This window comes from Sus scrofa, chromosome 14, assembly GCF_000003025.6.
Source record: "Sus scrofa isolate TJ Tabasco breed Duroc chromosome 14, Sscrofa11.1, whole genome shotgun sequence".
In the NCBI taxonomy this organism is placed as follows: domain Eukaryota; kingdom Metazoa; phylum Chordata; class Mammalia; order Artiodactyla; family Suidae; genus Sus; species Sus scrofa.
Window position 1 is genome coordinate 135930732 of NC_010456.5, and position 23303 is coordinate 135954034.

Sequence of the window (23303 nt, forward strand, 5' to 3'; positions counted from 1 at the left end):
AGCATTCTTTTCCCTCAGAGCACTCGCCTTGCTTTGTAAATACACACCAACACGTGTGAATCTGCAGCCGATGTCTGCTTCTCCCCTAAGACTCTAACCCCTCTGAGAATAAAATTATATTTGTCTGGCTTGCCAGTGGTTTCCTAACTCCTGTTTCAGGGCCAGACACATATCAGGCTCTCCATAAGTATTTGCTGGTGGTGAGGGGGGAGGATGAAAGAATTGATCAACTGACTGATGAGCACAAGCAAAGCTTCTCCCTTGAGTTAAACTGTGCACCGTGTCTTCAGAATCCCTTCTTCCATCTCCTTGGCGATAAAGCACCATCCAGGGTCCCCACTCTCCCCTCCCTCTTCAGCTTTGCCCTCTTCAGTGTTTCTGACCACATCCAAATCCTCCTTTTTGTTCACTTTGTAAAAGTGAAATATTGTTGATTTACGACGTTGTGTTAGTTTCTGGTGCACAGAAGACGGATTCAGTTATGCATATATATATGTATATCTCTTCTCATATTCTTTTCCAGTAGTTTATCGCAGGATATCGAGTGGGGTTCCCTGTGCTACACAGTCAGCCCTTGCTGTTTATCTAGTTTAGGTGCACTAGTGTGGATCTGCTAATCCCAGCTCTGAAAGAATCCGTCCCCGCCCCCTTCCCCTCTGGAAGCCCTAAGTTTGTTTTCCATGTCCATGAGTCTGTTTCTCTTTGGTAAATAAGTTCATTTGTATCATAGTTTAGGTTCCACCACCACCTTTCTTAACTTAAAAACCAAACGAAAAGACTCCCTCCACGCACACGTGCCACCTTCCCACTCGCCCCGGAGCTTCTTGACACAGACACACTCTCTGTCCCACCGCCTCGCCCCCACCTGCTCCCAAGTTTAGAACGGGCTTGATGGAGCCACTCTGTTCCACGACACAGAAGTTCTTTTCCCTGGGTTTTTCAGGGCCCACCTTCCCGCCTTCCAGTGCCCAGCTCCAATGGGTGGGCAGGACCCACAGCTCCTGTGGTCACATTTCCTAAGTATCTCCCTCAGCACCTCCGCCTCCCTCTCCCCACCACGTCCACGGAGGGCCTGGGGACTCGTGCCCAGGCTCACACTCTTGGCTTTCTAATGAATTTAAGATAGCTAAAGTTATTGAGCTGTTTATCTGCCCTTGAGGTTTAGGAGTTCTCTATATATTCTGGATATAATTCTCTTATCAGACACACGATGTGTAAATATTTTCTCCCATTCATAGGCTGCCCTTTTACCCTGCTGATATTATCTTTTGATACACGAATTTGAAAAACTTCTCATAAATCCAATTTTCCTATTTTTTCCTTTTGCTGCTTGTGCTTTTCTGAGTCATGTCCAAGAACTTACTACCAAATCCCATGTCTTGAAGACTTTGCCCTATGTTTTCTTCTAAGACTTTTCTAGTTTTAGGTTTTATACTTAGGTCTTAGATCCATTTGAGTTAATTTTTTCATTTTTATTTTTGGGGGCCATACTCATAGCACATAGAAGTTCCTGGGCCAGGGACTGATCCTGTGCCACAGCAGCGATAACGCCGGATCCTAGGCCACGAGGCCGCCAGGGAACTCCACTGGGAGTTCATTTTTGTACATGGTGTCAGGTAAGGATCCAGAGGAGTGGTCATGAAGTGACTCCTAACCAGTCCGTTCAAGACCTGGTCTCACCGGGTCTCTGAAGCCCTCGGTGTGTTAGGGAGCGAATGGCAACAACAGTTTAGCAAAGCCACACAATCGGGAAGGGATGTAACGCCTCCTTCCCGCCTCTGCTCCCAGAAGCTGCTGAGTCTGGGGTGACACCGGGAGCCATGGCTGCGGGCTCATGCCTGCCGGGCAGCTACCCCCCTGGTTCCTAGGACAGCTCTGTGGGAGAAATGTAATTATCACTTCCAGTCTACAGAGGTCGAAATGAAGGCAACTGCCAGAGTCACACACACACCCATCAGCCAGTGGGGGGGCACAGACTGGAGCCCAGGCCGTTCGGACAGCTCCTTCCGAGGAGCAAACCATGGTGGGGACCAAGCGGGGGACAAGGATGGTGACACCTCACCATCACAGGAGATGTGCCAGTGCGTGACGCTCGTCCACACATCAGCCCATCTGGATCCTCCAACGTCCCTGAGAGGTGGCCGGAACACAGACCGCTCTTCAATCCAAAGAAACCAAGGCCCGGAGAGGGTAAGAGACAGACATGCCCAAGAACAAGACGGCCGTGGCCCTGGCACCTGCACCAGCCGTCCCGAGCCTGGCCTGGGAGTGCGCCCACGCCACCTCACCCCTGGCCACCTCAGAGAGTCCCACCTTCCAGCGCGGACCCCAGCAGAAATTCCATGGTCAAGTCTCACACCAGCTGGGCTGTTGGTCACACTGACAGCAAACTGATCTAGGAATTCCACCAGGAGTCAGCATCTATGCCCTGGCGAGATCTGAACACTGCAGGTACCTTAATCCCGGAACCTTCCATTGGTATCCGACTAAACGCTTTACAAAACCCTTTCCACCTTCTCTCAGTGGATCCCCCCAGGTCCTGCCATAATAGCTGTGCTCTAATGAGCACATATGTTATTGCCTTTTGCTGGTTTTGCTGTTTGCTGACTCTCCCGTCAAAATATCCAAGTAGTCACTCTGGGCCTTTGATCCTTTATGCGTGATTCTAAAAGCCAGGAAGCCCTCGAATCTGAGTTTTTCTCTCTGAGTTTGCAGAAAGCTCATCTGACAGCAAAACCTTACCTGAACTAACCTGAGGCTATTCCTAATATTAACTTATTCCATGTAATGTGAATATTCATATATTTTATCATAGAAACATCAGTGAGTTTAATTACAGGGCACCACCTTAGGTCCTCCTGGGAACCTCATGCAGTAGCACTTTCTTGAAATAAAATTTAAAGTCATCGTTGAATTACATTTGGCCCCAAGAGCTCTGGATGGAGCACTGGATGGGTACCACGGATATTTAATGACCGTACCAGCCCCTGGGTTAGGGTTCCCCAAAGACCCATCACATGGTCCCCATAGGACAGACATTGTCTCCGCTTATAGATGCAGACACTGGGGTGTGGAGCCAGTAGTTTCCACTACATCACAGAGCTATCAAATGCCAGAGCCAGGAAAACTAGAACCCCTTATTACCAAGTGTGTGTTTGTGTGTGTGTGTGTGTGTGTATAGAGATGAACCCCTTATTACCAAGTGTGTGTGTGTGTGTGTGTGTGTGTGTGTGTAGAGGTGGGCCAGGGAGTTAGAGATGACTCATGGGCCTTGTAAAGCACTGGGCATGTGAAACAGGCCCTAAGGGAGATCCTCCGTGGCACAGTGGGTTAAGGCTCAGAATTGTCAGAGCAGCGGCTCAGGCCACTGGTTCGATCCCTGGCCCAGGAACTTCCACCTGCTGCGGGCACGGCCAACAAACAAACAAAACAAAGATAGATAAATAAAATAAAAATAAAGTGGTCTGAAACTTCATCTGCCCCAGGAAGGAGGAGAGAGGAAAAGACAGGAATTTCCAGGCCTGCAGAGAACCCCGCCTCCACTTTGCCTGGACACCTTCCTGGTTGGCAGAGAAAAGAGCAGAGAGATGTTGAAACTACTTATACTCCAAGTTGTCAAGGACCAAGGGTGGGCTGCTGCGGGCAGGGTCTTCTTCCTAGGATAATGGCAGACATTGGCTGGAGTTTGCCAGCAGAAAAACAGGAAGGAGGGCCAGGACTTCTCAGCATCCCAGGCTTCTCCTGGGGAGGGCGGAGGTCCTTCTACAGGGCAGATAACAAGCCCAGGGTGTGGGTGGTTCCAGGCTGGACTGCAGATGGGTTAACACAGGTCCTTGGGGGCTGGAATACACTCTGCAAGGCTAATTTAGATGCATGCTTGGCCTGTGCCAGTGTTGTGTGCTTGTATTCCATCTTCTGAAGTCTCTTCTGCAACAATAATTAATGTCGGAGCCATTTATGGATCAACAGTGTATTTTCTGGTTAATGCAACGCTGCACCTATAATAACTCAAAACTGAGATGTATCATTCCGCCACGATTCCCTCTTCATGCTTCATCTCTTCGTGTTTACATCTGGTTTAACTTTTTCTAATCTAAAATAAATCAGCATGAAAAGCATTAGATTTTTCATTTGGATTCTCAATTGCCTTTTATTACCGAGATAATATCCCTTATCTGATTGCAAATGGCAGGACCGTTCCCTTGCCAGGATCTGAACTAGGTTTTGCCTCGGTTCAGTCTCTGCGCCTGCACCCCCCCACCCCACCTCTCCCTCACTTTGGTTTTCAAGCGGGGTGCCTGTTGGGGCTCAGGTCTGACCATGAGACAAATCAGGATGTGAAGAGGATGGACTGGAGTCCCCGTTGTGGCTCAGCGGGTTATGAACCCAACTAGGATCCATAAGGATGCGACTAGTATTCATGAGGATGTGGGTTCAATCCTTGGCCTCGCTCACTGGGTTAAGGATCCAGCGCTGCCATGAACTGCAGGGCAGGTCGCAGAGGAGTCTGGGATCTGCCGAGAGGTGGTCTTTGAAGAGTTTGTTCTGTGTTTTCCCAACCGTGACTTCAGTCTGCTGTCTGTTTGCAGGGATAAAAGGCAGCAGCAGTGACCCAGCCCTCTGCAGAGACTTTTATGCAAACATCAGACGTGGGGGGCGGGGAATAATACCGTAATATAGGCATGTTAATTGCCCAGTTACAAAGTCAAATTTAGCTGAACTACTTCGACTACTTTGTATATCAAAGAGGGAGCTGTCCCCTGACTCCTTGAGTTTTCCTTGCAGCTTTTGTTCCATTACGTTTCCTAACATTGGCCACATGTTCTCCTTACTTCAGTGAGAGCTGAAGATTCCAGAAACTGAATCCACTTCTTACACCTGGTGGGAAGCTTCCTCCCCTGGTAATTGTTTACTGTGACTGTCTTTCCCTTAATTAAGTCCCCAACTGCTTGAAATACTTCAGCATCCAACGCCATAAGGTTACCCTGACTTTGGAACACCTTGGAAAGTTCTGAGAAGTCAGTCGCCCATGCAGTCCTATGACGAATAACTCAATTGCTGTCACTTCTTCTTCTTGCAAAGAAGACAGGACAATTGAGAAGGAGAAGCAAAGGCCAGAGGTATTTCCTGTTCTCTGGCTCACCTGTTCCCAGGAACTCCTCCCCGGGGGCCTGAAGGAAGAGGCCTTCCCATCTCACACAGGTGGCTGCTTTTCACAACATTTTTTTTAGACAGACTGACAGAACACAGTCTAAAAGGAGCCTTTTTTATGGCTGACTTCCACATCTTTTCAGCATTAGGAGGAGGGACGTCTTTTACTTGGTGAGAAATAGCAGAATCGGGTCTTTCACGTCTTTATAAAGGAGTAAGAATAACAGCTACTCTAAACGGCGGTTGGCACGTGCAGGCTCTGGGCTAAACGCTCAACAGGCATTATGCAGTCTCCATGGCAACCCCCGAGGAAGGTACCACTGTACTCCCGACTGAGAGGTGAGGAAATATTATCCTTAGTGCTATTATTGATAATATCAGTAATACCATGATAGACGCACAAAGCAAACAATCTTACAGGTACCAAAGGGGACGTTGTGGGGGCGATACCTTAGGAGTGGGCAGTGACATACACACACTGCTGTATATGAAACAGACAACCAACAAGGACCCACTGTAGCGGAGCTATACTCAATATTTTATAGTATCCTACAAGGGAAAAGAAGCTAAGAAAGGATAGATATATACATGGGCATAACTGAATGACTGCTGTACAACTGAAACTAACACTACCTTGTGAGTCCAGTGTACTCCAATAAATAAATAAATTTTAAAAAATAATAATATTCATAACAAGGAACTGAGCGTTACTCAGCTCTTAGGACGAGCCGAGCACGGCCTTGTCTTTCCTTCTACCCCTTTCTTCAGGGCCCATAAAGTCACTAAATTAATTAACTCCGTCCTGTGTACGAAGCCACCGATGCCGAAAAAGCTAAGCGGTCCTGCAAAGTCAGAATTCACAAGGGATCACAATCCAAGGTTCCTTGAATCGGGGTCCAAGCCCTCACCCCGCTGCTGCCTCAGTCGAGCATCAGCGTTTCATTAGGATGCCAAAGTGGTAACAGAAAGTTGTCACGGTCCTAAAAAAACCCCTGCATTCTGCACGATTTCAGTTATAGAACATGACGGACCAGGCAAAACTAAAGCGGCAGAAAGCAGAGCCGTGGTGGCCAGGGCTGAGCTGGGGGGTAGACTTGAGGCAAAGGCACAATGGCACTTTCGGGGTCAGTGGGAATGCCCCACGTCATGACTTGGGACTGGTTACATGACTCCATGCATTTGTCAAAACAACATGAAGTGCGGGCTTATAAAATGCATGAATATTAATGTATGTAAATTATACTTCATAACGATGTCTCGTGAATAAGCTCCCGCTTCACAGAGAGTCTCAATTTAACAAGCAGAGTTTCAGAAAGAAATGACAGGGACCCCGACTCTGGGGCTCTCCCCAGCTGGTGAAGGAGGACTGTCTTAGGTCACAACTGACACAGGTTAGTGCAGGGACACCGCCCATTGCTCTGCACCTGCACCCGGAAGGGCCATGTGCGGGTTTGGGGTCACCCTCTTGGGTTGTTTTCTCACTGTGATCCAATTAACTCGGCATAAAATGTACCACTGTCCGTATCCAATTCCATGAGATAAAGTACCTTCGCCGTGTGGCGCAACCCCCACCGTCATCTGACTCCGGAGCTTTGTCGTCCCCCCAAACTGACCGCATCCCCATTCAACACTGATCCTCCACCTCTCCTCCGCCCAGCCCCGGGCAGCCACCATTCTACTTTCTGTCGCTGCGAATTTAACTGTTCCAGGTAGCTCTGAAGAGTGGCATCACACAGCCCACGTCCTCCTGTGACCGGCTTCTCTCACCGGCACAAGGTCCATGGTGCAGGTGCGCTGCCGCTCACTCTGTTGATGAGGTTCCTGGATGCACACGAGTTTTTCACTTTTGGTATTGCTATCTTGAATGCTTTAATAATTTTGTCTTTGAGCTTGTGTTTTGTGTACAAACCCCACAGGACAGCAGAACACACATGTGAGCAGAAAGACGTGTGCAATGAGTGTTTGCAGATTTCTGGGTTGTGTCAGTCACAGGTGTTCAAATGCTCCTTGATCGCAGAATTCGGGTGAACCTACAATGTGCGGGAGATCCAAAGTGAATGCAAGGTGGAGTTCCCCTTGTGGCTCAGCAGAAACTAAGCTGACTAGCATCATGAAGGTGTGGATTCAATCCCTGGCCATGCTCAGTGGTTTAAGGATCTGGTGTTGCTGTGAGCTGTGGTGTAGGTTGCAGATGAGGCTAGATCCTGCGTGGCTAGGGCCGTGGCTGTGGTGCAGGCCGGCAGCTATAGCTTCAATTAGACCCCTAGCCTGAGAACCTCCATATGCCGCAGGTGCAGCCCTAAAAAGACAAAAGACAAGGAAAAAAAAGTGAATATAATGCAAACAAATTACCCCAAAATCAAGTAAGTGGAGGGCGGACAGCCCCCAGGGGCCATGCTTTCCACTGGAACCAGACTGGCTTCAAATGCAGGAAGAAGGCTCTAGATTTCTGAGAAACACAAATGACCAAGCAACCCGCCCATGTCCATTCTCACTCCTGTTCCATCCCTGTATTAACTGACTGCTTACAGTGAAAATGATGGCGCAGAAGGAAAGGGAGAGATGGGAAACCACAGTCAGGAAGCTGAGGGTAAGAGTGTTGGCAGAATATGATTACACCAAAGAATGAACCTAAAATTGGAATTGGTTTCTGCAGTGTTTCCGTTGTTCTGTTAAGATTGCATAGATGCATGGATGAGAATTAAAAAATAAAAACTGTATCATTTCAGTAATTCTACCTAGCAGTTAAATCCTTTTATGTTTGTGTTAAAAACTGGTATCATACAAACAGTAAAATTCATGGCAATGATTTAAAATTTTAATTTTTCTATGCTTAGACTAACATTAAATAGCAAATAAGGAGTTCCCTGGTGGCCCAGCAGTTAAGGACTTGGCGTGGTCACTGCTGTGGCACAAGTTCAGCCCCTGGCCTGGGAACTTCTGCATGCTACAGATGCAGCAATCTATAAATAAATAAATATATAAAACATAATAAATAGCAAATAAAAACACTCATAACAAATCAAGAGAAAGACCATGGAAGAGAGGGAAAGGACTTGGATTTTTGAACCAGCCAGGACTAGTTTCCCTGGCTTTTGCTGTTTTTTGTTTTGTTTTGTTTTGTTTTTGCTTTTTAGGGATGCACCCATGGCATTTGGAAGTTCCCAGGCTAGGGGTTGAATCCATGTTGCAGCTGCCAGCCTACACCAGAGCCACAGCAAGGTGGGATCTGAGCCATGTTTGTGACCTACACCGCAGCCACAGCCACACCAGATCCTTAACCCACTGAGTGGGGGCAGGGATCGAACCTGCGTCCTCATGGATACTATTGGATTTGTTACCACTGAACCACAAAGGGAACTCCTTCCCGTTTTTTGTTTGTTTGTTTGTTTTTTGTCTGTTTAGGGCCGCACCTGTGGCATATGGAAGTTCCCAGGCTAGGGGTCTAATCAGAGCTGTAACTGCCAGCCTACGCCAGAGCCACAGGGGCGAACAGTGTGGCTTTGAGCACACGCATCTCCCATGCACTGCGGGCCCCTCCACGTCTCCAAACACGCAGCCCCCCTCCATATCCACACCTGGCCTAACCCACCGCCACCACCGAACAGGCTCCCTCTGAAACTGCACAGCATCGCAAAGCAGCTAAGCCAAGTAGCCAGCCATGTCCAGAAATCATCAGTGAGGAGCCAAGCACATTTGCAGCTAAAATAATGAGTTTCGTGAACTTTCTGTAAATGGAGGGCCAGATCAGAGGCGCTGAGCCTGCCTCAGGGTAGCCACTTGGGGGCTGCCCCTCTCGCCCAGGGGCAGTGGCTCTGCTAGAAAAGGCTTCTTGTCCTCGGTACAAAATGGGGAGCAATTTGCTTTAAGAAAATCACTCCCCCCATCTGTCTTCAACCCTGTTTGTTTCTCTGATACGTTATTATTATTTCTAAATCCTGGATGTTTTCCAAGACGCTCATTTTTGGAGCCGTCTCTCAGTCTTTTCTGGGTGGAGAAAGGATATAAATTCGACTCCCAGGGAGGAAATTAAGCAAATTCTCTCTTTGGAATTTGATTGACGAAAGGGGGAGGAAAAAGAGCGACCTTGTTCTGGAGCTTCATTCCAGCAAAGCTAGAGCTGATGTCTGCCTGTCTGTCTGTCTGTCTGTCGAGTGAATCTGGAAAGAACGCCTAACATTCATATCAGATCAGAGGAAGCTCTCTTCAATTATCACTCACTCTGGCCTCAGGTTTTCATTTAAAACATACTTCCCACAGTTCTGTTCGTTCCTCCATTCATTCACACACATATTCCACAATGTTACTTAAGGGCCGACCTGCACGGTGATGAGCTAGAGCAGCGTGGGGCACCTTTCCTTATGAAGCTTCTAGACAAAGGCTCCACCTTATATGCCTTCAATTCCAGGGCTTCATTTTATCTCCTTTCGTTGCAGAGAATCAAAAATTTTAACTGCATCATGGTAAGCAGAAGACTCAGGTAGCCCCCACGTGTTCTCTTTCCTTTGAGTGTGAGCAGAACCTGTGACTACGATGGGCTATCACTTCTAGAATTATGTCAGGTTCTATGGCAAAGGGGTTTGGCCCATGTAGTTAAGGCTGCTCATCAGTTGATGGTGAGTTAACCAAAGAGAAATTATACCAGGTGGGCCTGGCCTAATCAGGTACATCTTTAAAAGATGGGGAGGGAGTCAAAGCAGCAGAGGTTGCCCTGCTGGCCTAGAACAAAAATGCTGTGAACTTTCTGTTTCCACAGCAACATGGCCAGGACCTGAGGACAGCCTCGAGGGGCTGAGTGAGCCAGCTGAAAGCCTCCGAGGCAATAGGGACGTCAGTCCTACAGCCACAAGGAACTGAATCCTGACAAAAACATGGATCTTGGAAGAGGCTGCTGAGCTGCAGATGATTGCAATCTCATCTGGCACCTTGATTCAGCCTGGAAAGACCCTACGCAGAGGGGCCACAGCTGTGACATAATAAATAGGTGTTGCTGTAAGCTGATAAATACGTCATCATCTGTTTTGCAGCTGTAGAAAGATGATACAGACAGTGTGTGCCAACTAGTTTAGCTTGTTGTCTAAGAGCCAGTCCAAACTGCAGCTATGACCCTACCCTAAACGGATACGATCTCAGTCATAAGTAAATAAACAAGGGGCCTCAGTTAATGTACGCAGAGTGAGCACCAGGAAACAAATATATTCCCTGGACTGGAGAAGGCTGACTGACAATACCGTGGATCACCAGGCTGGGAAAAAAAAGATATGATTTAACATGACATGATGCTATACTTGAAGTCTACCTGGCAGATATTTTATGAAATATAGTTAACAAGAAATGCTTTGATCCAAGTCCCGCTAATTTGGGAAGTTTTCAGCCATTATTTCTTCAAATTATTTTTCTGCCCTCACCCCATCCCCACTCCTTCTGAATTCTAATTATGTATGTCTTTGATCTTTTGATGTCCCTCCCTTTTTTCTCTCATCTTCAGTTATGAATCTCATTGATCTTTTTCTTTATAGCATCCAATTTCCTATTTATCCCACCTAGTAAAATTTCCATTGCAGAGAGTATTAAAGTATCATTTTTTTCTTCTCCATATGTTCTATTTTTTTTCTTTTTCTTTTTTTGTCTTCCTAGGGCCACACCTGCAGCACACGGAGGTTCCCAAGCTAGGGGTCAAATTGGAGCCATAGCTGCCAGGCTAGACCACAGCCACAGCAATGCCAGATCCTGAACTTCATCTGCAACCTACACCACAGCTCACGGCAACACCAGGTCCTTAACTCACTGAGTGAGGCCAGGGATCCAACCTGTGTCCTCATGGATACTAGTCAGATTCATTTCTGCTGAGCCACGATGGGAATACCTGTTTGGTTTGTTTGTTTTAGGGCTGCACCTGCAGCATACAGAGGTTCCCAGGCTAGGGGTTGAACTGGAGGTGCAGCTGCCAGCCTACACCACAGCTCACAGCAACGCCAGATCCTTAACCCACTGAGCGAGGCCAGGGATCAAACCCACAACCTCATGGTTCCTAGTTGGATTCATTTCCGCCGTGCCACGATGGGAACTCCTACCTGGTTTATTTTTGTAGCAGCTATTTCTCTTCCCATTACAGTAATATCTTCTCTTAAATCCTTAAAATTAAGGGGAAAGCAATATATTTACAATTTTTTTTTTTTGGTCTGTTTTTGCTATTTCTTGGGCGCTCCCACGGCATATGGAGGTTCCCAGGCTAGGGGTTGAATCGGAGCTGCAGCCACCGGCCAACGCCAGAGCCACAGCAACACTGGATCCGAGCCACATCTGCAACCTACACCACAGCTCACGGCAACGCCGGATCATTAACCCACTGAGCAAGGGCAGGGACTGAATCCGCAACCTCATGGTTCCTAGTCAGATTCATTAACCACTGCGCCACGACGGGAACTCCTATTTACAATATTTATAACAGCTCTTTAAAAAGTCCTTGCCTGCTATTCCATCATCTCTCCATCCATTTATGGATCTACTTCTATTCATCATAATTTCCCCTGGTTAAAAATCATACTTCCCTGCTTCTTTAAATATCTAGCCAGCTTTATCTGAATGCTAGATATTCTTAATTTTTTATGATTGCTTGATGGATTTTGTCCTAATCTTTTCAAGAGTGTTGAACTCTGTTCTGGTGGCTGTTAAGCTCCTTGTGAAAGAACTTGATTCTTTTGAGAACTGTGTTTTAAAGAAATAGACTCACAGACATAGAGAACAGACTGGTGGTGGCCAAGGGGGAGGGGGAGGGAGTGGGATAGACAAGGAGTTTGGGCTTCGTAGATGCAAACTATTACATTTAGAATGGATAAGCAATGAGGTCTTGTATTCCTGTACACAGAGAACTGTATCCAGTCTCTTGGGAGAGACCAGGACGGAAGATAGTGTGAGAAAGGGAAGGTGAATATACATGTGCAACTGGGTCGCTTTGCTGTACAGCAGAAATTGGCACATCACTGTAAATCAACCATACTCAAATTTTTAAAAATGTTTGTTTTAAATTGCTGTAGGAATTGTTCTATCTGCCAAGTATACTTCAAGTATATCATCAATTTAAATTATTTTAAATTTTGTTTTAAATTCCATCACGGTCTATCCCAAGAGACTGGCTATGGTTCCCTGTGCTGTACAGCAGGACCTCCTTGCTGTAGGATGCTTCTAGAATAGCCTTTACTGCACAACTAGTTTAGCAGACCTCCAAGGCAGGTCCCTGCCAGAATTTCTACTGAATTTAGCCTACATTTAATGAGGTCTCTGCGTTGTGGATGGTGGGGAACTTGAATGATCCATGGCCCTGGGTGAGCCTTGAGAACTGTTCCTCTGAGAGCTCCCCAGCAACTCTTCTGTCCTTGCAGGTTGTTCGTTGGCCTCATGGAGTCTTGCATCAGAGACGGGTCTTCACGCGAGGGAACTGTGGCACCTTCTGGAGCTCTTTCTCTGCCTGGCTCCCTCCTCTCACCAACTTTGTCCAACAAATTGTGGCTGCCATTCTAAAGACCCCTGGGTTCTGTTTAGGCTCTGTCTTGCTGTGCTGGAAATTGCCATTCCATCTGCCTGAAATGTCTTCTGCTTTCTCGCCCCATATTCCCATGCCGCCTGCTGGTCCCAGGAAACTCCTGATCCTCGGTGAGGTACGTGACGACTGTGCCCAGGCGTCTCCTCTCCTTGCTGAGTTCTCTGTGTCTACAGCTCCATGTAGATACCCTGTCTCCACACTCATCAGAATGGCTGCCTCCCCGACCAGATGATGGGAAGGGCAGGGACCCTGCTTTAGGACATCTGTGTCCCCAGCACGGACCACAGTTCCCGGCACATAGTAGGTCCCTGGTGCCTTTGTTTCTTTCTTTTTCTTTCTGTCTTTGTCTCCCTTCCTCTCTTCCTTCCCTTTTTGTTTTTTCTGATCACGCCTGCAACATGTGAAAGTTCCCAGACCAGGGATCAAACCCACTCCACAGCAGTGACCCGAGCCACAGCAGGGCCCATGCTGAATCCTACCAGGGAACACCAGGTCTATGATACATCTTCTTTAACAGTCCAGCCCCACATTTCCTCTTGGGTCCATCTGCTTCACTGCAGAGCGGAGAGAACCTGGGACAGCAAAAACAGAGGGTGCTAAAAACCCAAGTGGGCTTACGAACCAGAAGGTGCTTGGCGAAAACGCCACGGGAAGGAAAGATGCTAAAAGCTGGAGAGGGAGAGAGTCAAGGGGCTCTCTAACTGCCTCCTACCACCTGATCCTCGTACAGTTGACTTTCTCCTGGGCCAGCTCTGAGGTCCCCGAGGTTCCCAGCCATGGCTGTCAGGACAAATGCTGCTTCCCCCCTTCTCCCCCAACCCTGTGCAAGAAACACAAACACAGAGTCAGACGTAACTAAGGAAGAAGCTTCCTTCTGCTGCTCCTGTGTCTCTGTGCAGCCTGCATTATCTATTCGGGCCTCATGGAATTTTCTCTTTGGAAAAACAGGGCTCATGTGCCTCCTGCAGCTGTGGTGGGGAACAATGAGGCCGTTCAGGGACCAGCCAACACAGTTCCTTTGTCCATCCCCATCTCAGCTCTCCTTGCACCCAGTGGTCCGGCCACGCCCCCACCAACCCCCCAGCCCCCTCATGCCGGTTTTCTCACACAGGCAATTCACACGGGCTGCTTTGTCATTTTCTCCTCGGTTTACGAGGTTGGAAAACATCAACCTGAAATTTGCAGATCAAAGTTGCAGACCCACAGTAGGATCACCTGGTTTTCACGTTTAAAAACAGAGATTTCTGTGCTCAGCCATAAAAAAAGAATGAAATAATGCCATGGGCAGCAACACGAATGGAACTAGAGAGTCTCATAGTAAGAGAAGTCAGACAAATATCCTATGATATCCCTTATATACGTGCAATCTAAAAAAATGATACAAGTGAATTTATTTACAAAACAGAAATAGACTCACAGACATAGAAAATAAACATACGATTACCAAAGGGGGAGGGGGGGGCTAAACTGCGAATTGGGGATTAACCAATATATACAGCTACATATCAAATAGATAAGCAACAAAGACCTGCTGTATGACGCAGGGAACTGTATTTAATATCTTGTAATAACTTAGAATGGAAAAGGATATATATATATCCCACTTTGCTGAACACCTGAAACTAACATGACATTGTAAATCAAATATTCATCCATTAAAAAAAAAAAAAGTCACTCCTCTGCTTAAAATTCTCCAGTGATTTCCAAATGTACTTAAAGCTTAAAAGCTTCAGAATAAAAACTTAAAAAAAAAAAAAACCCCACAAAAACCACAGAGATTTCTGGACCCTACCCTTCCTTGGAGCCCATCTGTAAGAAGCCGTCCTGAGGACTCTACAGGACACTGAAGTGTGAGGGCCATTCTGTTCTTTACAAGGTGGGAAACCCCGCTTAGATCTGGGTGGGTCTTCAAAGGGTGGGTCCACCTTCCATGAAAAACATCCTGTTCACGCTTCCTGACCTGACCCTGGCTTGACCCTTGGGAGTCAGATGTGTGTGGATTCATCTCCTCCAGGGTCTCTCGGCACAGGTGGAATCTGCAGCTGACCACAGGACCGAGTGGCTCAGGGTAGACGCTCTACATTCAGCTCAAGGTCAACTTGGTGACTAATCTCCGAGGTGCTTGGGGAATGGCCATCTCCACGCCAAGGGTATAGAGGGCCAGGGGTCCCCGTCACTCGGCACTTTGAGGGTGGGGACGGTGGGAAGGGGATGTGCGGCCAATTTAAACACGACTTCTGACGTGAGGGCAGCCTCCTAAAGCACTGGTCACAATTAGCCTGGGTCCAGGGGCCATGTCTTCATGCCATGGTTCTGCAACAAAGTTGGGGATGGCAGACAAAGGCACACTGGAACTCGACATCAACAAGGCGCACTTTTCCGATATGCCACCTCCAGCCCAGGCCCGAGGCTCAGCCTGTGTCACAACGACCTCCCCTGATCCTCCAGCAGCCCTGTAAGGCAGATGTCACCACCTTCTCATGAACACAGATGAGGAAACGAAGGCTCAAAGAGATCAAGAAACTGGCCAAAGGCACAACTAGCAAGACTGCAGAAAGACAGCGTCCCGTGGCCTCACTCTCAGTCGCACACACCCCCCTTTCATCTGCCATCTCCCCCACCCATGGCCCGTTTCCTGATGGAAGTCGGCCAAAACCATGTCAGATGGATCTCACTAGCCTTGGCTGAGAATGTAACTGTTCACCTTGCACTTCACGCCTAATAGACACTCACGGGGCAGTTAATTTGGAGACTTCAGGCATCAGGTGTGCTTCCTGAATAGCACGACTCATCTCACCTCTGACCTCCGGGGCCTCATCGGGACCTCGGCCCCAACAGCCAGGCTCCCGTCGTGGGGGAGGGGAGGGGCTGGACGGATAGGCGGGCAGGCAGCCCCGATTCCAAGGGCTGGTCATTCCATCGTTTGCCTCTTGGATGCCCTCCTCCTGCAATTGGACAGAGGCTGCCAGCCATCATCCGTGGGCCAGTAGTTGAGGCTTCTAGAAGATTCTAGAAGTACCAGGTACCCTCTCGGGCCCTGGGTATGAGGCAGTGGTTCTGACCTGTTCATCGGGTTGCAAAGCTCATTTCCTTTGCAAAATGGCCTTTTCCCCAACCTTCCTCCCTCGAGAGGGCTCAGTGCCTCCCCTGTAAACAGAACCACCCACATATCCCAGTAAAAATAGCACGTGGAGGCCAAGACTTTGGGCAGAAAAGTGAGGCTCTGAATACGCTGATCTGGCGCAATCCTTTCAGGCTGGTTGGGAAATAGGTAAGGGGTTCTGTACCTTCTGATAACTGCGAGAAGAAAGAGGATGTTTGTTTTACCTTCTGTTTGGTCTCAGTGACTCCTTTATTCCTGAATAAAGTTATCTGGAAACCAAGCACTTAAAGCTTGAGTGCTTTTATTTCATACGACCTAAGGGCTCCTTTCAACCACTGGAAAACATTCATCAAAGCCCGGAGTGGCGTTTCTCCACTTTAATGGGACATCAAAACCACCAGGGGAGACACGTCTATTTCCGGCCACGATGGAGTAACAGACAAATGCTCTGAAGCGATTGTTTCCAGACACTGGACGTGAGCGTCGCGGGCTGTGATCCTGCAGAGAGGCAAGCAGAGAGCTGAGGCCCGCACCTGCCCCCACCCGCAGGCGGTTTCCAGGCTGCGGATCCAGAAGGGAAACCCGAGAGGGTCTGGGGTCTGGCTGCGTGGAGGAGGCACGGGCGAGGATTCAGAGAGGCTGAGGCAGCGAGCATTCTGCGGCCAAACCCCAAAGCACAGCAAGGAAAGGAGGGGCCTGCAGCTGCAGTCCTTGGCTGGACCCAGACTTTCACACGCTTACTGGAACCGGGAAAAGAACTACCAGAAGGTGGGAAGCCAGACGCTTGCGGGCACCCAGCCAGAGCTGGAACCTGTGCATGCTCCCATTGGCCCTGCGGAAGCTCTCACACACACAGGACAGTTAGCAGGGTCTTCACAAGAATTGGGTCTTCAGGGTGGGGCTGAATTAGCCCTGGAGTGGAGTTTCTCAGCCTCCACGCTATTAACGTTTCGGGCCCAGGAGTTGTTTGCTCTGTCCCAGCCACTGTAGGTTATTTAGCAGCACCCCTGGCCTCTCCCCAGTAGGCACCAGCAGCCCCTTCCCCGAGTTGTCACAACCACAATGTCTGCAGACAGTACCCAACATCCTCTGGGTGCAACCAAGCAGGACCCTAGGGGCCTTCCCAGAACAGACCCCACCCATGTCCTCCACTGCCTTTTGTCTGCAGAAAAACTTTGGTCAAAGAAGAAACTTAATGCAAGACGTGAGAAAATGCAGACAGGAAAACAGTCAAGCCAGACACAACGATGACAGTTTAGCCAGTCAACTAAGTCAAGGGCTTGGGTTCTTCCTCAAGGACTATACATAATATTCTTTTTTTTTTTTTTCAGGGTCGCACCCTTGGCACATGGACGTTTCCGGGGTGGGGGTCAAATCGGAGCTGCAGCTGCCAGCCTCCACCACAGCCACAGCAATACCAGATTCAAACCACATCTCTGACCTACACCACAGCTCATGACAACACAGGATCCGTAACCCACTGAGCGAGGCCAGGGATCAAACCTGCATCTTCGTGGATATGAGTCTGGTTTGTAGCTGCAGAGCCACGATGGGAACTCCTGGATAATATTCTGAGCCATCCTTGGAGCTGTTTTGCATACACTGGAAGCCCCCCAGGTAGAAAAGGTCATCTATAAGCGGCCCACGAGCTCGTAGACCCCAGACCACTTGGAACCAGATGTGGACTCCCAGTGACCTGACCCTGAACCAACCAGAAGAATGTCCACAAGGGACCACATCGTGCTCCTTGAACACTGTAAGACTCCTCACTACCCCCACCCCCTCCGGGGCGGGGACACAGTTTTGAGGGCACCCGGCCTGCTGTGGCCCCCTCTGCCCACCAAAGCAATTCTTTCCTACTTCACCCAAAACTCTGTCTCCACGTTTCTCTTAGGCATCATGGGGCCAAAATCACCCGATTGAGAAGCAACGCCCCTGACTAAAGTCTACTGAGGAAAGTAAGGTGCAAAAGCATCAAAGCGTTTTCAAGTAACATAATCTCATGCCAGAACAAAGTTCAATGCTCTCGAAAAGACGACGAAATCAAATACCCGCCCACACTGGGCCATGGCGGCCTTGGCTGGGCCACAGGCATATGCAGATTTTAAAGTTTACCATGAGGAAACAACCCAAATGTCCACTGAGAGATGAATAGATAAAGTAATATATACATGCTGGAATATTATTCAGCCCTGAAAAAGAATGAAATCCTGCCATTTGCAACAACATGAATGACCTAGAGGATTATGCTAAGTGAAATAAATCAGCCACAGAAGGATAAACTATGACGTGTCCTACATGATTCCACTTATATGAGGAATCTAAATTAGGCAAGTTCCTAGGAGCAGAAAATAGAAGAGTAGTTACCAGGGGCTGGGAAAGGGGGAAATGCAGAGTTGCACTCAGCTAGTATGAGGCTTCATGTGTGCAAGATGAATAAGTTCCAGAGCTTTCCTACACACTATAGTGCCTGTGGTTCACAACACAGTACTGTTACTTCAAAATATGTTAAGAGGCTAGCTCTCATGTTATGTTCTTACCATCCAAAACTAAAACAAGAGCAACCTGCAAAAGAACACAAGGAGCAGAGCAATTCCCTTGGTGGTGCAGTAGGCTAAGGACCTGGTGTTTTCACTGCATTGACTCAGGCTGCAGCTGTGGCATGGGTTCCATCCCTGGTCTGGGAACATCCACATGCTGAGAGCATGGGCAAGAAAAAACCAAACGGCACACACACAGGGAAATTTTAGAGGTGATGTCCATATTTAGTACCTTGATTGCGGTGATGGTTCCACAGATGTGTGCATATGTTTAAACTCATCAAAATGTACCCATTAAATATGCACAATATTTTGCATATAAAAAAATAGATAAATATGAAAAATAAAAGTTGGAGCTCCCGCTATGGCACAAGCTGGGAGTCTTGGAGTCTTGGGAGAGCTTGAATGAGGGTATGGTCCCTGGACCAGCAGAGAGAGTTAAGGATTCAGCATTGACCCTGCTGCAGCTTAGGTCTCGACTGCAGATTGGATCTGATTCCTGGCTCGGGAGGTCCACAGGCCACGGGGTGGCCAAAAAAGGAAAATAAATAAATACATTTTTTTAAGTTTGCTCTGATTCTTATATTCAGAATTGAGCACCACAGCCAAATCCAAAAAAGAAAAAGAAAAAAAAAAAAAGGATGAATAGTAAGGGGAGACGGAAATGATGCAGTGTGGCCAAATGGTGATCACCAAAGACAGAAACGTTCCCTGCTTCAGCTAATGATTAAATGCATGAGAACCTGTCACCTACAGGAAGACAGATGAGTGAGACTGGGCTGGCAAGCCCCAGCTTGCGCCTGTCATCAGAAAGGTCTCCACAATCCACTAACAGAGGCGACTCATATTCAAACACCTCCCTGAGGTCTACGGGGCTTCCCTTCCTAAAGTCAGGGGGACCGTCCACACTCTGCTTCACTGGGCATCTCAGAAAGCGGCCACGCTTGCGATATTGACTGCGGCCAGAACTCAAAAACAAATCCATCTCCTGCCCAGTTATGGCTGTTGTGAGGTCTAAAATGGATCAGGTACGTATGCAGAAGGAGAAAGACCCTTAACCTACTGTGTTTTAAGAGTTGGGGGCTTTCTGGAGTCAGCAGGGAGCAAGGCCTTGGAAACATGAAGACCAAGACCTTTGGCTCCCCCACCAGCACCTGCTTCCAATCCAGCTGCCTCTCAGCACAGCGCATCTGCTTGTTATTCTATTAAAAGGCAGTTTAAGTACAGGAATGAGTGTGGCTGGACCATCCCTGGGCCAGAGTTAGGCTGGGTCACTGCTTGCCCCAGATGAGAGGCAGCACCCCTGTGCATCGACCAAGCTCACGACTGAGGCCACAGTTTTCGAGAAATGTCCGCCTTAGACCTCAAACCCAACTCGAGCAGATCTGTACATCCTCCTGGGAAGGACCTGAAATCCATCAGCTGAAGCAAAATCTCCCAAACTCATTTTTCCTAGAGAACCGGCCAGTTCCTTCCACCGAGCACTTTGCACATGGTGATTCCTCCCATGACCTTGCTCATTTCTCGCCCCATCAGGTACTTTATGGTTAAAGCCCCGGCATTTAACCAATGGCCTTGGAGCCTTTGAGAGAGAAAGGGTCACTGGACCAACGCTAACAGGACCCAAGGCTGTTAATTGGGGTCTCGTACGTTCAGCTTGGAAGTTGAGTAAAGAAGTTACCTTCTTGCTAGATTTTCTAACCTAAATGGTGCTGCTTGCCACCGCGGGAAAAGACATGAAGAACAGTTCAATGGTTATGGAATATTTAAAACGCTGAAATGTTTGCCACTAAAGGAACAGAGCTCAGAATTCAGAAGGACAAGAGGCTCAGACCCCAGGTGATGGTTTTCCAACTTGGCCTGCCCTTGAGCAGAGGAAGTGGGCCCTGCCAGGGCCACTTTTCAAAGCACTGACACAGTGAGGACTGTCCAGCTGGCCAGCCTAATGGTTGTGGGTCTCAGACTCACTTTAACCTAAGATTCTAACAAATGATAACTGCTGGAGAGGATGTGGAGAAAAAGGAATCTTCTTAAACTCTCGGTGGGAATGTGAATGGATGCAACTGCTGTGAAGAACAGTACGGAAGTTCCCTAAAAATCTACACATAGAACTACCATACGATCCAGAAATCCTACTCCTGTATACCCAGAGAAAACCATAGCTTGAAAAGATACATCCACCCCAGTGTTCATTGCAGCACTATTGACAACAGCCAAGGCATGGAAGCAGCCTCAGTGTACATCGACAAGTGAAAGGATAAAGATGCGGCATATATATACAGTGGAATATTACTCAGCCATGAAAAGAACTGGTGCCATTCGCAGCAACATAGATGGACCTAGAGATGATCATACTAAGTGGAGTAAACTAGACAAAGACAAATATCATTTGATACCATATAGCCTACATGTGGAATCTAAAAGAAATGATACGAATGAATTTATATATAAAACAGAAATAGATCCACAGACATAGAAAACAAGCTTATGGTTACCAAAGGTGAAAGAAGGCAGGGATAAATTGGGAGTTTGGCATTAACATTTTTTAAAAAAGACTTCATGCTCCAGGTTACATTCAAGCATCAGGCACACAGCCTCAACTGTTAGCTGTATTTGGTTGGGTGGTTGGGGTGGGGGTGGGGGTGGGTCACACACACAAAAATGTAGCTGTGATGGTCAGTGTAATAGCTGTTTTTTACAACATCCTACAAAGACGCACTTTTCCACCTCGTCACCTTAAATGTTGCTGGGGGATAAACAAAGGTTTATGCATACAAAAAAGGCAAAAATGAGAGCTGCTCTTTGCCATTTCAGGGTTTAAAATGGAGCCATGAACACTTTTTTTTTAAGTGGAAGATGATATAATTCAACAAGTTTTCCTCTCTCTCTGGAGGACTGAAAAATAACCTCAGGGAAAATTATACAATGACGAAATTCTGTCCCCATCCGATTAATTACTTGTGAGTAATAACATCCCTGGTTTCTTTCAATTATATTCTAATTGCACACCTTTTGCTCTGGCTGATTGGGCAATGAACTAATGAACACCTATTACTGAATTTAATTAACACCATTATTTCTGTGGCCTTTACATCTCTGTTGTGAACACGGAAATTCACAGTCCCAGAGCTGGCACCTGGGAGAAGCCAGCCTTGAACCCTGCAGAACAGGTTCTGACATTGCCCTGGAATAAGGAAGCCCAGTGTGGAGAACAAAAGATCTGGAGTTTTTGCCAGCATTCACAGGAAGCCTTTCCTAAAAACAGCATCACTATTCAGAAAGGTTACCTCTTCATAAGACATTAGCAATTTGCATGTTACATTTATCAAAGGGGAGGGTAAGTGAGCTCCATGGGAATCAATTACAATGTCATTCATAATTTATTCCATGTACAATAAAGAGCTGATCAGATTTCATGTGTGTTTACTTTCTGAAGGGTAACTGCTTGTGGCTTATTCTAGTTGCAGAATACAAATATGTTTCAGAGTAATGTGTTTATCTCACTTTGACATTCTCAATCTCCGAAGTTCTTCTTCTCCCATGAAAAGTAGTTTCTGCTTGAAAATAAGAGCTCATCCTCAAAAAATAAAAGCCCATTCTTACTGGTGTAACTTAAATCATTCTGTTTTAACTTGATCAAGCCAAGGCACAGATATCTCCTGCCTAACACATCAGGAGACAAATAGGAATTTGTTTTTAAAGACAGGTGATTGCAAACTTAACACAGCTAAGACTATTTAACTGGCAGGAATACATTGCCATTTCTAAATATAGATACGATTATCCAACACTTTGGAGCACTATTAAGTGTTTATCAATGTCATGTGTAAATTACAGTCATCCCATATGCTCCCCCCCTCAGATTTCAAAAACTGAAATAAATGGAGATGAGAAAGCCTTTTTCCAAATCCCTTGGGGAAAACTGCAAGCCGATGATTAATTTATTAGACGAGATAGAACATCTGAGCTGTCTGTTTGATAAGCAACCGTCCATTTCTCCGAATAAGGGGTGCCCCCCAAGCCAGCCTTACCTCGTATCTGCTGGCTGTCTGCTCAGCTGTCTTCAGGCCTTGATACATATGGATGATACACGCTTTGGCTCTTCTCTGGGAGGGAAACCAATTCCTCTTCACAAAATCCATGACCATCACGTGGTTTTTCAACTCTGTGCTAAACGTTCTGATCTGAAAAGTCCGGTGGACGGCTGCTTCTGCCTGGCGGGCAGCAGACCCCTTCTGATGAGGTTTTGCAGGAATTCCAGGCTGCTGCATGACACGCGGAATCTTATGACTTCAGCCGGCGAGCCTGGCCAACACAATTTGCTTTGTTGAATCCAGGTATCGAGTGCAGTGGGAGGCACTTGGGGTGCACCTGGGCCGGGGCATCTCCCGGAGCTTTCAAGCTCCAGACCTAGTTGTTGCCGAACCTCAGCTGCAAAGTTTGCAGGACAGGCATGTGGGAACCTCCAGGGTGACCTCTGCATGCCCCGAAAATCCTCCTCCTTGCGGCCGTCCACCTATCTCCAGCACTTACACCTGTGTTCTCAGGTTGCTTGACATCTCTGATTTCAGACACATTTCCTTTCCTGCTGCATTCAAGTTTTAAACACAGAATCAGCCCGGTTACTGCACCATGCAATATGTTTTCCAGCCTCCGGCCCCTCGAATCCAAATAAATTATTTACAGGGCACCGTACATAGGAGCCAGGAGTGATAATTGCCGCTTTTTAGAGTTCCTGCTTCTTCTTGCCAGGACTGAAAGGAACAAGAGCAGACTCCCACTGACACAAAGGGTGACCTCAGCCCTGGAGAAGATAAGAAGCACATTCAAGTGAAAAAGAGAAGTGCAGAGGCAGCGATGGCTGCAAGCAGGCACCAGGGATACAGAGGGTGGGGTACCACTCAGGAGCATGTGCACTGGCTCAGCTGAGGGCTCTGGTCCTGGGCCAACCCTGGCAATCCCCCCC

General features: G+C 47.6%; 1 protein-coding gene across 1 annotated transcript in view; it reads right to left on the reverse strand.

The window, feature by feature from the left end:
- C14H10orf90 (chromosome 14 C10orf90 homolog) overlaps positions 1 to 23288 on the reverse strand; it is a 235402-nt gene extending 212114 nt beyond the window's left edge. The window contains 1 exon segment of the mRNA XM_013983872.2: positions 22369 to 23288. Coding sequence (XP_013839326.2) covers positions 22369 to 22608 — 240 coding nt within the window. The 5' untranslated portion in view covers positions 22609 to 23288.